This window comes from Vidua chalybeata, chromosome 29 (genome assembly GCF_026979565.1).
Source record: "Vidua chalybeata isolate OUT-0048 chromosome 29, bVidCha1 merged haplotype, whole genome shotgun sequence".
Lineage (NCBI taxonomy): Eukaryota > Metazoa > Chordata > Aves > Passeriformes > Viduidae > Vidua > Vidua chalybeata.
The window spans coordinates 1,306,813-1,321,812 of NC_071558.1; the positions used below are offsets into that span (position 1 = coordinate 1,306,813).

At 53.2% G+C, this 15,000-nt stretch overlaps 2 protein-coding genes across 5 annotated transcripts in view; one reads left to right on the forward strand and one right to left on the reverse strand.

Moving 5' to 3' along the window:
* LOC128801096 (methanethiol oxidase-like) overlaps positions 1 to 2,113 on the forward strand; it is an 8,454-nt gene extending 6,341 nt beyond the window's left edge. The window contains exons 9-12 of the mRNA XM_053966733.1: positions 1 to 38; positions 127 to 219; positions 1,170 to 1,288; positions 1,657 to 2,113. The exon at positions 1 to 38 is cut by the window's left edge and continues 84 nt beyond it. Of these exons, the coding sequence (XP_053822708.1) occupies positions 1 to 38; positions 127 to 219; positions 1,170 to 1,288; positions 1,657 to 1,819 (413 nt within the window). The 3' untranslated portion in view covers positions 1,820 to 2,113. The remainder of the gene's footprint in view (positions 39 to 126; positions 220 to 1,169; positions 1,289 to 1,656) is intronic.
* Positions 2,114 to 4,691: 2,578 nt separating this feature from the next.
* Positions 4,692 to 15,000, reverse strand: part of LOC128801123 (methanethiol oxidase-like) — a 22,160-nt gene continuing 11,851 nt past the window's right edge. For 3 of the 4 annotated variants that reach the window (XM_053966780.1, XM_053966781.1, XM_053966779.1), the window contains one exon: positions 14,538 to 15,000. This exon is cut by the window's right edge and continues 219 nt beyond it. In XM_053966780.1, coding sequence (XP_053822755.1) covers positions 14,549 to 15,000 — 452 coding nt within the window. In that variant the 3' untranslated portion in view covers positions 14,538 to 14,548. Of the gene's footprint in view, positions 5,070 to 7,159; positions 7,279 to 10,199; positions 10,293 to 10,393; positions 10,516 to 11,029; positions 11,109 to 14,537 lie in introns of those variants that run through there. The other variant, XM_053966783.1, reaches the window with a different exon arrangement.

Below are 15,000 nucleotides of genomic sequence, written 5' to 3' on the forward strand. Positions count from 1 at the left end.
AGCTGGCCAGGAACTGCAAGCCCCGGCTGGTGGGGCAGGTGAGGGGCAGCGCCGGGCCCGGGGGGCCGAGCGGGGCCGGCGGGGCCGCGGCCGGGGAACGCTCGTGTGCCAGCGCGGCCCTTGCAGGTGTTCGTGGGGGGCAGCATCCTGCGAGGGGGCCCCGTGAGCGTGTGCAGGGACGAGGAGCTCAAGTGCCAGCCCGAGCCGCTGGTGGTCAAGGTGAGCGGGCGGCAGGGCCGGGGCAGCCGGGCGGGACCGGGGGGAGCGTGCCTGGGGTGAGGGTGAGTGTGGGGGTGAGTGTGCGCTCACCTGAGCGTGCCTGGGGTGAGGGTGAGTGTGCGTTCACCTGAGCGTGAGTGTGAGCGTGCGCTCACCTGAGCGTGCCTGGGGTGAGCCTGAGGGTGAGGGTGAGTGTGTGCTCACCTGAGTGTGCCTGGGGTGAGGGTGAGTGTGGGGGTGAGTGTGTGCTCACCTGAGCGTGGGTGAGCCTGAGCCTGCTTTCACTGCCCCTGCTGGCATCCAGCCCCAGTGCCCCCAGTGCCCCCAGTGCCCCCAGTGCCCCAGTCCGTGTGTCCCAGTGCCCCCAGTCCGTGTGTCCCAGTGCCCCCAGGAAGCCCAGTCCGTGTGTCCCAGTGCCCCCAGTGCCCCAGTCTGTGTGTCCCAGTGCCCCCAGTCCGTGTGTCCCAGTGCCCCCAGTCCGTGTGTCCCAGTGCCCCAGTCCGTGTGTCCCAGTGCCCCCAGTCCGTGTGTCCCAGTGCCCCCAGTGCCCCCAGTGCCCCCAGTCCGTGTGTCCCAGTGCCCCCAGTAAGCCCAGTCCGTGTGTCCCAGTGCCCCCAGTGCCCCCAGTGCCCCAGTCCGTGTGTCCCAGTGCCCCCAGTGCCCCCAGTGCCCCCAGTCCGTGTGTCCCAGTGCCCCCAGTGCCCCCAGTAAGCCCAGTCCGTGTGTCCCAGTGCCCCAGTCCGCGTGTCCCAGTGCCCCCAGTGCCCCAGTCCGTGTGTCCCAGTGCCCCCAGTGCCCCAGTCCGCGTGTCCCAGTGCCCCCAGTAAGCCCAGTCCGTGTGTCCCAGTGCCCCCAGTGCCCCAGTCCGTGTGTCCCAGTGCCCCCAGTGCCCCCAGTGCCCCAGTCCGCGTGTCCCAGTGCCCCCAGTAAGCCCAGTCCGTGTGTCCCAGTGCAAGCGCGTGTACGGCGGCCCCGCCTCGCTGCAGCTGAGCCTGGACGGGAAGCGGCTCTACGTGACCAACTCCTTGTACAGCACCTGGGACCGGCAGTTCTACCCCAGCCTGATCAAGTGAGCCGCTGCCGGCTGCCAAAGGCTGCCCGGGCCCGGGCGGGCGTGGGGAAGGGGCCGCGACCCCCTCGGGGCTGCCCCGGAGCCGCTCCCGGCGCGCTGGGGCTCGAGCGGAGCCCGGGCTGAGCTCGGCCCAAGGGGGTCCGGCCCGGCCCAGGGGGAATTGGGGAGGGGAAAGCGGCGCCGAGCCCCTGCCGCCCGTGGGTTCGTGCCCGCGCTTGGGGACGCGGGAGCCAAAGGCGGCCCCGAGCCCCTCCCGCCGGCCCCGGGCCCGGGCGCTGCCTCGGCGCCGTCCGGAGCGGCTCCGGGCGGGCTCCGGGCGGCCCCGGGGGTCGCCGTCGCCACGAGCCGCCGCTGTCCCCGCGCAGGGAGGGCTCGGTGATGCTGCAGCTGGACGTGGACACGGAGCGGGGCGGCCTGGCCGTGAACAAGAACTTCCTGGTGGATTTCGGCAAGGAGCCGAACGGGCCGTGCTTGGCGCACGAGATTCGCTTCCCCGGCGGCGACTCCAAATCCGTGACCCTGCCCTGAGGGACCCCGGCAGCGCCGCTGTCCCCCCCCGGCAGCGCCGCTGTCCCCCCCCGGCAGCGCCGCCCCGGGCAAAGGGCGCCGGCGGCGGGACTGGGGCTCCCGGGGGGGGTTCGGCCTTTGGGGTGCCCCGGGTGAGGGGTTCGGTGTCCCCCGGGTGATTCTGGGCTTTGGGATCCCATGCGGGATTCCGGCTGTGCGGTGCCCCGGGGGGTTTCAGCATTTGGGCTCCCCCGGGCCATTCCCGGCCCTCCCTGTCCCTGTCCCTGTCCCTGTCCCTGTTCCTGTTCCTGTCCTTGTTCCCCTGTCCCCTCCCTGTCCCCTCCCTGTCCCCCTGTCCCTCTGTCCCTGTCCCCCTGTCCCCCTGTCCCTCTGTCCCTGTCCCCCTGTCCCCCTGTCCCCCTGTCCCCCTGTCCCTCTGTCCCTGTCCCTCTGTCCCCCTGTCCCTCTGTCCCTGTCCCCCTGTCCCCCTGTCCCTCTGTCCCTGTCCCCCTGTCCCCCTGTCCCCCTGTCCCCCTGTCCCCCTGTCCCTCTGTCCCTCTGTCCCCCTGTCCCCCTGTCCCTCTGTCCCCCTGTCCCCCTGTCCCCCTGTCCCCCTGTCCCCCTGTCCCCCTGTCCCTGTCCCTCTGTCCCTCTGTCCCCCTGTCCCCCTGTCCCTCTGTCCCCGTCCCCGCGCTGCTCCGCCCGGCTCTGCTTTCCCTGCAATCAATAAAGTCGTTCCCTGCATCAGCCGCAGCTTCCCGAGGCTCATTCCCGGAGAAATCCCGGGACAATCAAATCGCGGCGGGGGCTGAGGGCGGCAGCGGGGCCGGGCCGGGCCGGGCGGGGACTGCTGGAAGTGTCTGGGAGAAATTCCCGGCGCTGGTTCTTTTCCCGGGGGTTTGCTTCCAGGTGTGGATTTTATCCCTGTTTTATCCCCATTTCATCCCTGTTTTATCCCCCTTGCATCCCTTTTTATCCCTTTTATTTTATTTTTTTTCTCTATTCCCCCTCCCCGCCCCGTTTTTTTATCCCTGGTGGCTCCTGGAAAAGGTCTTGCCCAGAAATAAAGTGGGATATTTGGGATAAATCCTTCCCTGGCCCGGGTTTTTCCATGGATTCCCCATCCCTGGAATTGCCCCAGCCCCAAAATGCCCAATAATCCTTAAAAAAAAAAAAAAAAAAAAGGGAATTTCAACTGCTGGAAGGAGAATTTTATTGGGATTTTTGATTAGAAATATCAGAGGTGATTTTTAGGAGAGGATGATCCGGAACGGGAATTTTGGGAAGCAGATGAAACCCCAGGCACCCAAAATTCCCTGGGAAAATGATGGAGAGAGGAAAGGATGGGAAAGAAATGGGAAAAATCCTGAATTTCCTGGGATCAGCGGCAGATGATGGAGGTGCAGTCCCGGAATTCCCAAATTCCCTGGATCACCACAGCCAGGTGTCGGAGGTGCAGTTCCCATTCCCAAACATTCCCGGAATTCCAGTGGGATCACAGCTGGATGTCAGAGGTGCAGTTCCCCATTCCCAAACATTCCCAATTATTCCCAAACATTCCCAGAATTCCCAGAATTCCCAAACATTCCCATGGGCTCACAGCCAGATGTCGGAGGTGCAGTTCCCATTCCCAAACATTCCCGGAATTCCCAAACATTCCGGGAATTCCTGGAATTCGCGTGGGATCACAGCCAGATGTCGGAGGTGCAGTTCCCCATTCCCAATCATTCCCGGAATTCCCGGAATTCCCGGTTTTCAGAGCCAGATGTCGGAGGTGCAGTTCCCCATTCCCGGAATTCCCGGAATTCCTGGAATTCCCGGTTTTCAGAGCCAGATGTCGGAGGTGCAGTTCCCCATTCCCAATCATTCCCAGAATTCCCGGAATTCCCGGAATTCCCGGTGCTCAGAGCCAGATGTCGGAGGTGCAGTCCCCATTCCCAATCATTCCCAGACATTCCCATGATTCCCGGAATTCCCGGTTTTCAGAGCCAGATGTCGGAGGTGCAGTTCCCCATTCCCAATCATTCCCAATCATTCCCGGAATTCCCGGAATTCCCGGTTTTCAGAGCCAGATGTCGGAGGTGCAGTTCCCCATTCCCAATCATTCCCAATCATTCCCAGAATTCCCGGAATTCCCGGAATTCCCGGTGCTCACAGCCAGATGTCGGAGGTGCAGTTCCCCATTCCCAATCATTCCCAGACATTCCCATGATTCCCGGAATTCCCGGTTCTCAGAGCCAGATGTCGGAGGTGCAGTTCCCCATTCCCAATCATTCCCAATCATTCCCGGAATTCCCGGAATTCCCGGTTTTCAGAGCCAGATGTCGGAGGTGCAGTCCCCATTCCCAATCATTCCCAATCATTCCCGGAATTCCCGGAATTCCCGGTTTTCAGAGCCAGATGTCGGAGGTGCAGTCCCCATTCCCAATCATTCCCGGAATTCCCGGTGCTCACAGCCAGATGTCGGAGGTGCAGTTCCCCATTCCCAATCATTCCCAATCATTCCTGGAATTCCCGGAATTCCCGGTTTTCAGAGCCAGATGTCGGAGGTGCAGTTCCCCATTCCCAATCATTCCCAATCATTCCCGGAATTCCCGGAATTCCCGGTGCTCACAGCCAGATGTCGGAGGTGCAGTTCCCCATTCCCAATCATTCCCAGTCATTCCCGGAATTCCCGGAATTCCCGGTTTTCAGAGCCAGATGTCGGAGGTGCAGTTCCCCATGCCCGGAATTCCCGGAATTCCCGGAATTCCCGGTTTTCAGAGCCAGATGTCGGAGGTGCAGTTCCCCATTCCCAATCATTCCCAATCATTCCCAGAATTCCCGGAATTCCCGGAATTCCCGATGCTCACAGCCAGATGTCGGAGGTGCAGTTCCCCATTCCCAATCATTCCCAATCATTCCCAATCATTCCCGGAATTCCCGGAATTCCCGGTTTTCAGAGCCAGATGTCGGAGGTGCAGTTCCCCATTCCCAATCATTCCCAATCATTCCCAATCATTCCCGGAATTCCCGGAATTCCCGGTTTTCAGAGCCAGATGTCGGAGGTGCAGTTCCCCATTCCCAATCATTCCCAGTCATTCCCGGAATTCCCGGAATTCCCGGTTTTCAGAGCCAGATGTCGGAGGTGCAGTCCCCCCCCGGGTAGCGCACCTCGTGCGCCAGGCAGGGCCCGCCCGGCTCCTTCCCGAAATCCAGCAGGAATTTGGGATTCGGGGCCAGGCCGCCCCGCTCCGTGTCCACGTCCAGCTGCAGCAGCACCGAGCCCTCCCTGGGAAAGGGAAAGTCGGGATCGGGAATTCGGGAATTCCCGCTGGGAAGGGCTCGGCCGGTGCCATCACAACGGAATTAATCACCCATTGATAGCCAATTAACAGCGTTAAAACTAATTATAGCCATTAATAGTGCAACAACGGCAGTATTGCAATAATTAATAATCAATTAATTACCGTTTAACAGTAACTAACAACCACTGAATTATCGATTGATCGCCAATTAAAGACCAATTAATAACGAGCAATCAATAGTAACCGGTAACCAATGATAACCAACCCCTGATCAATACTCACGCGATCGGGCCGGGGTAGAAGAGCTGGTCAATAACCAATATCATCAGATCAATAACCAATAATCAATACTCACGCGATCGGGCCGGGGTAGAACAGCTGGTCAATAACCAATATCAGATCAATAACCAATAACCAATAATCAATACTCACGTGATCGGGCCGGGGTAGAACAGCTGGTCAATAATCAATATCATCAGATCAATAACCAATAACCAATAATCAATACTCACGTGATTGGGCCGGGGTAGAACAGCTGGTCAATAACCAATATCAGATCAATAACCAATAACCAATAATCAATACTCACGTGATCGGGCCGGGGTAGAACAGCTGGTCAATAACCAATATCAGATCAATAACCAATAACCAATAATCAATACTCACACGATCAGGCTGGGGTTGAAGTGCCAGTCAATAGTCAATATCATCAGATCAATAACCAATAACCAGCTGGGTGATCAATAACCAATAACCAATAACCAATAACCAGCGATCAATACTCACGCGATCAGGCCGAGGTAGAAGTGCTGGTCAATAATCAATATCATCAGATCAATAACCAATAACCAATAACCAATGATCAATACTCACGCCACCATGTCGGGGTAGAACTGCCGGTCCCAGGCGCTGAAGAGCGAGGTGCTGACCAAACCAATGACCAATAACCGATAACCAATAACCAATAACCGATAACCGATAACCGATAATCAATAATCAATAACTGATCAATACTCACGCCACCATGTCGGGGTAGAACTGCCGGTCCCAGGCGCTGAAGAGGGAGGTGCTGACCAAACCAATGACCAATGACCAATGACCGATAACCAATAACCAATAACCGATAACCGATAATCAATAATCAATAACCAATAACCGATAACTGATCAATACTCACGCCACCATGTCGGGGTAGAACTGCCGGTCCCAGGCGCTGAACAGCGAGGTTCTGACCAAACCAATGACCAATAACCAATAACCGATAACCGATAACCAATAACCAATAACCGATAATCAATAATCGATAACCGATAACTGATCAATACTCACGCCACCATGTCGGGGTAGAACTGCCGGTCCCAGGCGCTGAAGAGGGAGGTGCTGACCAAACCAATGACCAATAACCAATAACCAATGACCAATAACCGATAACCAATAACCGATAACCGATAATCAATAATCGATAACCGATAACTGATCAATACTCACGCCACCATGTCGGGGTAGAACTGCCGGTCCCAGGCGCTGAACAGCGAGGTGCTGACCAAACCAATGACCAATGACCAATAACCAATAACCAATAACCGATAACCGATAATCAATAATCAATAACTGATCAATACTCACGCCACCATGTCGGGGTAGAACTGCCGGTCCCAGGCGCTGAACAGCGAGGTGCTGACCAAACCAATGACCAATGACCAATAACCAATAACCAATAACCGATAGCCGATAACCGATAATCAATAATCAATAACCGATAATCAATACTCACGCCACCATGTCGGGGTAGAACTGCCGGTCCCAGGCGCTGAAGAGGGAGGTGCTGACCAAACCAATGACCAATAACCGATAACCAATAACCAATAACCGATAACCGATAACCGATAACCGATAATCAATAATCAATAACTGATCAATACTCACGCCACCATGTCGGGGTAGAACTGCCGGTCCCAGGCGCTGAACAGCGAGGTGCTGACCAAACCAATGACCAATGACCAATAACCAATAACCAATAACCGATAGCCGATAACCGATAACCGATAATCAATAACCGATAATCAATACTCACGCCACCATGTCGGGGTAGAACTGCCGGTCCCAGGCGCTGAAGAGCGAGGTGCTGACGTAGAGGCGCCGCCCGTCCAGGCTCAGCTGCAGCATCTGCGGCCCCCCCTGGATCCGCTTCCCCTGCAGCCGGAGAAACCGCAGTGAGCACGGAACTCCGGGAATTCCGGGAATTCCGGGAATGTTTGGGAATAATTGGGAATGGGAACAGCAACCTCTGACACCCGGCTGTGAGCCTGGAATTCCGGGAATTCCGGGAATGTTTGGGAATGGGAACAGCAACCTCTGACACCCGGCTGTGAGCCTGGAATTCCGGGAATTCCGGGAATGTTTGGGAATGGGAACAGCAACCTCTGACACCCGGCTGTGAGCCTGGAATTCCGGGAATTCCGGGAATGTTTGGGAATGTTTGGGAATGGGAACTGCACCTCAGACATCTGGCTGTGATCCCCTGGAATTCCAGGAATGTTTGGGAATGTTTGGGAATGGGAACTGCACCTCTGACACCTGTCTGTGATCCCACAGGAATTCCGGGAATGTTTGGGAATGTTTGGGAATGGGAACAGCAACCTCTGACACCCGGCTGTGAGCCTGGAATTCCGGGAATTCCGGGAATGTTTGGGAATGTTTGGGAATGGGAACTGCACCTCTGACACCCGGCTGTGAGCCCCTGGAATTCCGGGAATGTTTGGGAATGTTTGGGAATGTTTGGGAATGGGAACTGCACCTCTGACACCTGGCTGTGATCCCACTGGAATTCCGGGAATTCCGGGAATGTTTGGGAATGTTTGGGAATGTTTGGGAATGTTTGGGAATGGGAACTGCACCTCTGACACCTGGCTGTGATCCCACTGGAATTCCGGGAATTCCTGGAATGTTTGGGAATGTTTGGGAATGTTTGGGAATGTTTGGGAATGGGAACTGCACCTCTGACACCCGGCTGTGAGCCCCTGGAATTCCGGGAATGTTTGGGAATATTTGGGAATGTTTGGGAATGGGAACTGCACCTTTGACACCTGGCTGTGATCCCACTGGAATTCCGGGAATGTTTGGGAATGTTTGGGAATATTTGGGAATGGGAACTGCACCTCTGACACCCGGCTGTGAGCCCCTGGAATTCCGGGAATTCCGGGAATGTTTGGGAATATTTGGGAATGGGAACTGCACCTCTGACACCTGGCTGTGATCCCACTGGAATTCCGGGAATGTTTGGGAATGTTTGGGAATGTTTGGGAATGGGAACAGCAACCTCTGACACCTGGCTGTGAGCCCCTGGAATTCCGGGAATGTTTGGGAATGTTTGGGAATGTTTGGGAATGGGAACTGCACCTCCCACATCTGGCTGTGAGCCCCTGGAATTCCGGGAATTCCGGGAATGTTTGGGAATGTTTGGGAATGGGAACTGCACCTTTGACACCTGGCTGTGATCCCACTGGAATTCCGGGAATTCCGGGAATGTTTGGGAATGTTTGGGAATGGGAACTGCACCTCTGACACCTGGCTGTGATCCCACTGGAATTCTGGGAATTCCTGGAATGTTTGGGAATGTTTGGGAATGTTTGGGAATGTTTGGGAATGTTTGGGAATGGGAACTGCACCTTTGACACCTGGCTGTGATCCCACTGGAATTCCGGGAATTCCGGGAATGTTTGGGAATGTTTGGGAATGGGAACAGCAACCTCTGACACCTGGCTGTGAGCCCCTGGAATTCCGGGAATGTTTGGGAATGTTTGGGAATATTTGGGAATGGGAACTGCACCTCTGACACCCGGCTGTGAGCCCCTGGAATTCCGGGAATTCCGGGAATGTTTGGGAATGTTTGGGAATGGGAACTGCACCTTTGACACCTGGCTGTGATCCCACTGGAATTCCGGGAATTCCGGGAATGTTTGGGAATGTTTGGGAATGGGAACTGCACCTCTGACACCTGGCTGTGATCCCACTGGAATTCTGGGAATTCCTGGAATGTTTGGGAATGTTTGGGAATGTTTGGGAATGTTTGGGAATGTTTGGGAATGGGAACTGCACCTCTGACACCCGGCTGTGATCCCACAGGAATTCCGGGAATTCCGGGAATGTTTGGGAATGTTTGGGAATGGGAACAGCAACCTCTGACACCTGGCTGTGAGCCCCTGGAATTCCGGGAATGTTTGGGAATGTTTGGGAATATTTGGGAATGGGAACTGCACCTCTGACACCCGGCTGTGAGCCCCTGGAATTCCGGGAATTCCGGGAATGTTTGGGAATGTTTGGGAATATTTGGGAATGGGAACTGCACCTCTGACACCCGGCTGTGAGCCCCTGGAATTCCGGGAATGTTTGGGAATGTTTGGGAATGTTTGGGAATGTTTGGGAATGGGAACTGCACCTCCCACATCTGGCTGTGAGCCCCTGGAATTCCGGGAATGTTTGGGAATGTTTGGGAATGGGAACTGCTCGCTTTTGGGCGTTCCTGCCGCACTGCAGCGCTTGGAGACGAGCCAGGGAATAAAGGATGGAGACTTGGGAATTTTCCGGGAATTTTTTTTTTCAGAGGATTCTGGAGTTATTTCAGGTTGGGAAAACCCCGTGGGAATCATCAAATCCAAGTTTTTTTTCCCAATTTTTGGCAGGAATTCCCTTTTCTGCTTCTTTTCGTCCCATCCTCACCTCTCCCCAAAAGATTTTCCAAGAATTCCAGGGGTGAAAATTCCAGAATTTCCTCGCCCCTGGGGGGTGTCCAAGAGATTTTTTTAATTCCCCATCCACGGAATTACAACAATTTTCCACGGAAAAAATTTCCGGAAATTCTTCCACGGAATTCTTTCCACGGAAAGAATTTTCCACGGAAAAAACAACAATTCGTAGTTGAAGTGGGAAATCCGGGAATATTTCCCCAAATTTCATAATTCCACAATTTTTTTTTCCCTGAGGGGAAAATTGGGATTTCAGGGATGAAAAAAATCCAGGTGGGAACAACCACAGGAGGGATTTTTGGATGTTGGGAATTTCCAAAAAATCTGGGAAGAATCGGGGGAGGGGGGAAAAAGTTTGGGAATCTTCACCTGGATCACGCAGGGCTCCGGCTGATCCTGCAATTCCTGATCTTCCAGCACGGTCACAGCTCCCCCTTTGGAGATGCTGCCTCCCAGAAAAACCTGGAAAACCATGGGGAAAAAAAAAAAAAAATTCCATGGAAAATGGGAACGAATCCCTTCAAAACTGTGGGAATTTGGTTTCTTGGGAATTTTTCCCTCACCTGCCCCACCAGTTTGGGATTTTTGGGATCGGAGATGTCGTACTGCCGCACGTCCCCGTGGAGCCAGTTGCTGAAATACAGGAATCTGTCGTCCAGGGAAATCAGGATATCCGTGATCAGCCCTTCCCGAGGGAATTCCAGAGGAAAATCAGGGAATGGGAGCAAAGAAAATCCCCAAAAAACCCCCCCCCCAAGTTCCCACGTGGAAACGCCGAAAAATGGGATTGGGAGGGAGTTTGGAGGAACATCAACATCAGGAATTATTCCTGAGGGAATTCTTAGAATTCCTGAGGAAATCCAGAGCCAAATTCCAGGGATTTTATGGAGAGGAGAAAAGGCTGGAGCCAATTCAGATGAGAATTCCGAGGATTTCCGCGGAACATCAACCTCGGGAATTGTTCCAAGGCTCTCCAACATTCCCAGGATCATTCCTGAGCAAATCCAGGCTCAAATTCCAAGGATTTTCCTGGAAAATCCCACCCCCCACTCCGGGGTCCTTTGCTCATCCCAAAATTCTGCCTCAAAAAAAAAAACCCAACATTTGGAATTTTTTGCCATTTAAGGAGAGAATTCCACCAAAATCCGCTCCGGATCCGTAGGAAATTCCCAAATTCTTCCCAAATTTCTCCCACTGACCTGGCATTTCCGGGAGGAGCCATCCCTGGACTTTCTTGTTGGGCACCTCAATCACCTTCTCTGCTTCCCATTTTCCTTCCTGAGCGACGGAAAATATGGAATTATTCTCCCAAAACTCCCGAAATATGCGGAATATCCACCCCATCCGACAATCCCACGGTGATAAAACCTCGGAGATTCCACATAAAACCACAGGAATTCCATGGAAAACCCCAGGAACTCCACGGGAAAACCTCAATAATTGCACCTAAAACCCAGGAACTCCACCTAAAACCCCAATAATTCCACCTAAAACTCCATGAATTCCACCTAAAACCCCAGGAACTCCACCGAAAACCCCAGGAATTCCATGGAAAACATCAAGAATTCCACAGAAAATCCCAGGAACTGCATCTAAAACCCCAGGAATCCCATGGAAAACCCCAATAATTCCACCTAAAACCCCAGGAATTCCACAGGAAAACATCAAGAATTCCACAGAAAATCCCAGGAACTGCACCTAAAATCCCAATAATTCCACCTAAAACCCCAATAACTCCACAGAAAACCCCAGGAATCCCATGGAAAACCCCAAGAATTCCACAGAAAACCCCAGGAATCCCATGGAAAACCCCAAGAATTCCACAGAAAACCCCAGGAATCCCATGGAAAACCCCAAGAATTCCACAGAAAACCCCAGGAATTCCACCTAAAACCCCAGGAATTCTACCTAAAACCCCAGGAATCCCATGGAAAACCCCAAGAATTCCAGCTAAAACCCCAGGAACTCCACATAAAACCCCAGGAATTCCACCTAAAACCCCAATAATTCCAGCTAAACCCCCAGGAATTCCACGGGAAAACTCCAATAATTCCACCTAATACCCCAATAACTCCACGGAAAACCCCAGGAACTCCACTTAAAACCCCAAGAATTCCACAGAAAACCACAGGAATTCTACGGGAAAACCCCAATAGTTCCACCTAAAACCTCAAGAATTCCACCTAAATCCTCAGGAATTCCACAGGAAAACATCAAGAATTCCACAGAAAATCCCAGGAACTCCACCTAAAACCCCAATAATTCCACCTAAAACCCCAATAACTCCACAGAAAACCCCAGGAACCCCATGGAAAACCCCAAGAATTCCACAGAAAACCCCAGGAACTGGACATAAAAAGCCCCAAATCCCGGGAATTCACCGCGTTCCTGTGGAAGCGCTGGACGTGGCCGCTGAGGGCGCAGCCCACGAAGCCCTGGGCGGCGCTGGGCCGGTGCAGGAAGCGGATTTCCAGCGGCACCGAGCCCGCGCCCAGGAATCCCATGGAAAACCCCAAGAATTCCACAGAAAACCCCAGGAACCCCATGGAAAACCCCAAGAATTCCACAGAAAACCCAGGAACTCCACCTAAAACCCCTGGAATCCCATGGAAAACCCCAATAATTCCACCTAAAACCCCAGGAACTGCACAGAAATCCCCAGGAATCCCATGGAAAACCCCAAGAATTCCACAGAAAACCCCAGGAACCCCATGGAAAACCCCAAGAATTCCACAGAAAACCCCAGGAATCCCATGGAAAACCCCAAGAATTCCACAGAAAATCCCGGGAATAACTCCACCTAAAACCCCGGGAATTCCACCTAAAACCACAGGAACTCCACCTAAAACGCCGGTAACTCCACCTAAAACCCCAAGAATTCCACCGGAAAACCCCAATAATTCCAAATAAAACCCCAGGAACTCCACCTAAAACCCCAATAATTCCACCTAAAACCCCAGGAATTCCACAGGAAAACATCAAGAATTCTACAGAAAATCCCAGGAACTCCACCTAAAACCCCAATAATTCCACCTAAAACCCCAGGAACTCCAGCTAAAACCCCAGGAACTCCACCTAAAACCCCAGGAATTCCACAGGAAAACCCCAATAATTCCAAATAAAACCCCAGGAACTCCACCTAAAACCCCAGAAATTCCACAGAAAACCCCAGGAACTCCACCTAAACCCCCAGGAATTACACCTAAAACCCCAGGAATCCCATGGAAAACCCCAATAATTCCACCTAAAACCCCAATAATTCCACCTAAAACCCCAATAATTCCACCTAAAACCCCAGGAACTCCCAGCTAAATACCCAGGAATTCCACAGGAAAACATCAAGAATTCCACAGAAAACCCCAGGAACTCCACCTAAAACCCCAGGAATCCCATGGGAAACCCCAATAACTCCACAGAAAACCCCAGGAACCCCATGGAAAACCCCAATAACTCCACAGAAAACCCCAGGAACCGCAGGTAAAAAGCCCCAATTCCTGCATTTTTTCCCCAAATCCCGGGAATTCACCGCGTTCCTGTGGAAGCGCTGGACGTGGCCGCTGAGGGCGCAGCCCACGAAGCCCTGGGCGGCGCTGGGCCGGTGCAGGAAGCGGATTTCCAGCGGCACCGAGCCCGCGCCCAGGAATCCCATGGAAAACCCCAAGAATTCCACAGAAAACCCCAGGAACTCTGCACAAAACCCCAGGAATCCCATGTAAAACCCCAATAATTCCACCTAAACCCCCAAGAATTCCACTGGAAAAACCCAATAATTCCAACTAAAACCCCAGGAACTCCACCTAAAATCCCAATAATTCCACCTAAAACCCCAGGAATTCCACAGGAAAACCCCAAGAATTCCACAGAAAACCCCAGGAACCCCATGGAAAACCCCAAGAATTCCACAGAAAACCCCAGGAATCCCATGGAAAACCCCAAGAATTCCACAGAAAACCCCAGGAACTCCACCTAAAACCCCTGGAATCCCATGGAAAACCCCAATAATTCCACCTAAAACCCCAGGAACTGCACAGAAATCCCCAGGAATCCCATGGAAAACCCCAAGAATTCCACAGAAAACCCCAGGAACCCCATGGAAAACCCCAAGAATTCCACAGAAAACCCCAGGAATCCCATGGAAAACCCCAAGAATTCCAAATCCGGGGAAAATCCCGGGAATAACTCCACCTAAAACCCCGGGAATTCCACCTAAAACCACAGGAACTCCACCTAAAACGCCGGTAACTCCACCTAAAACCCCAAGAATTCCACCGGAAAACCCCAATAATTCCAAATAAAACCCCAGGAACTCCACCTAAAACCCCAATAATTCCACCTAAAACCCCAGGAATTCCACAGAAAAACATCAAGAATTCTACAGAAAATCCCAGGAACTCCACCTAAAACCCCAATAATTCCACCTAAAACCCCAGGAATCCCATGTAAAACCCCAATAATTCCACCTAAACCCCCAAGAATTCCACTGGAAAAACCCAATAATTCCAACTAAAACCCCAGGAACTCCACCTAAAATCCCAATAATTCCACCTAAAACCCCAGGAATTCCACAGGAAAACATCAAGAATTCCACAGAAAACCCCAGGAACCCCATGGAAAACCCCAATAACTCCACAGAAAACCCCAGGAATCCCATGGAAAACCCCAAGAATTCCACAGAAAACCCCAGGAACTGGACATAAAAAGCCCCAAATCCCGGGAATTCACCGCGTTCCTGTGGAAGCGCTGGACGTGGCCGCTGAGGGCGCAGCCCACGAAGCCCTGGGCGGCGCTGGGCCGGTGCAGGAAGCGGATTTCCAGCGGCACCGAGCCCGCGCCCAGGAATCCCATGGAAAACCCCAAGAATTCCACAGAAAACCCCAGGAACCCCATGGAAAACCCCAAGAATTCCACAGAAAACCCCAGGAACCCCATGGAAAACCCCAAGAATTCCACAGAAAACCCCAGGAATCCCATGGAAAACCCCAAGAATTCCACAGAAAACCCCAGGAACTCCACCTAAAACCCCTGGAATCCCATGGAAAACCCCAATAATTCCACCTAAAACCCCAGGAACTGCACAGAAATCCCCAGGAATCCCATGGAAAACCCCAATAACTCCACAGAAAACCCCAGGAACCCCATGGAAAACCCCAAGAATTCCACAGAAAACCCC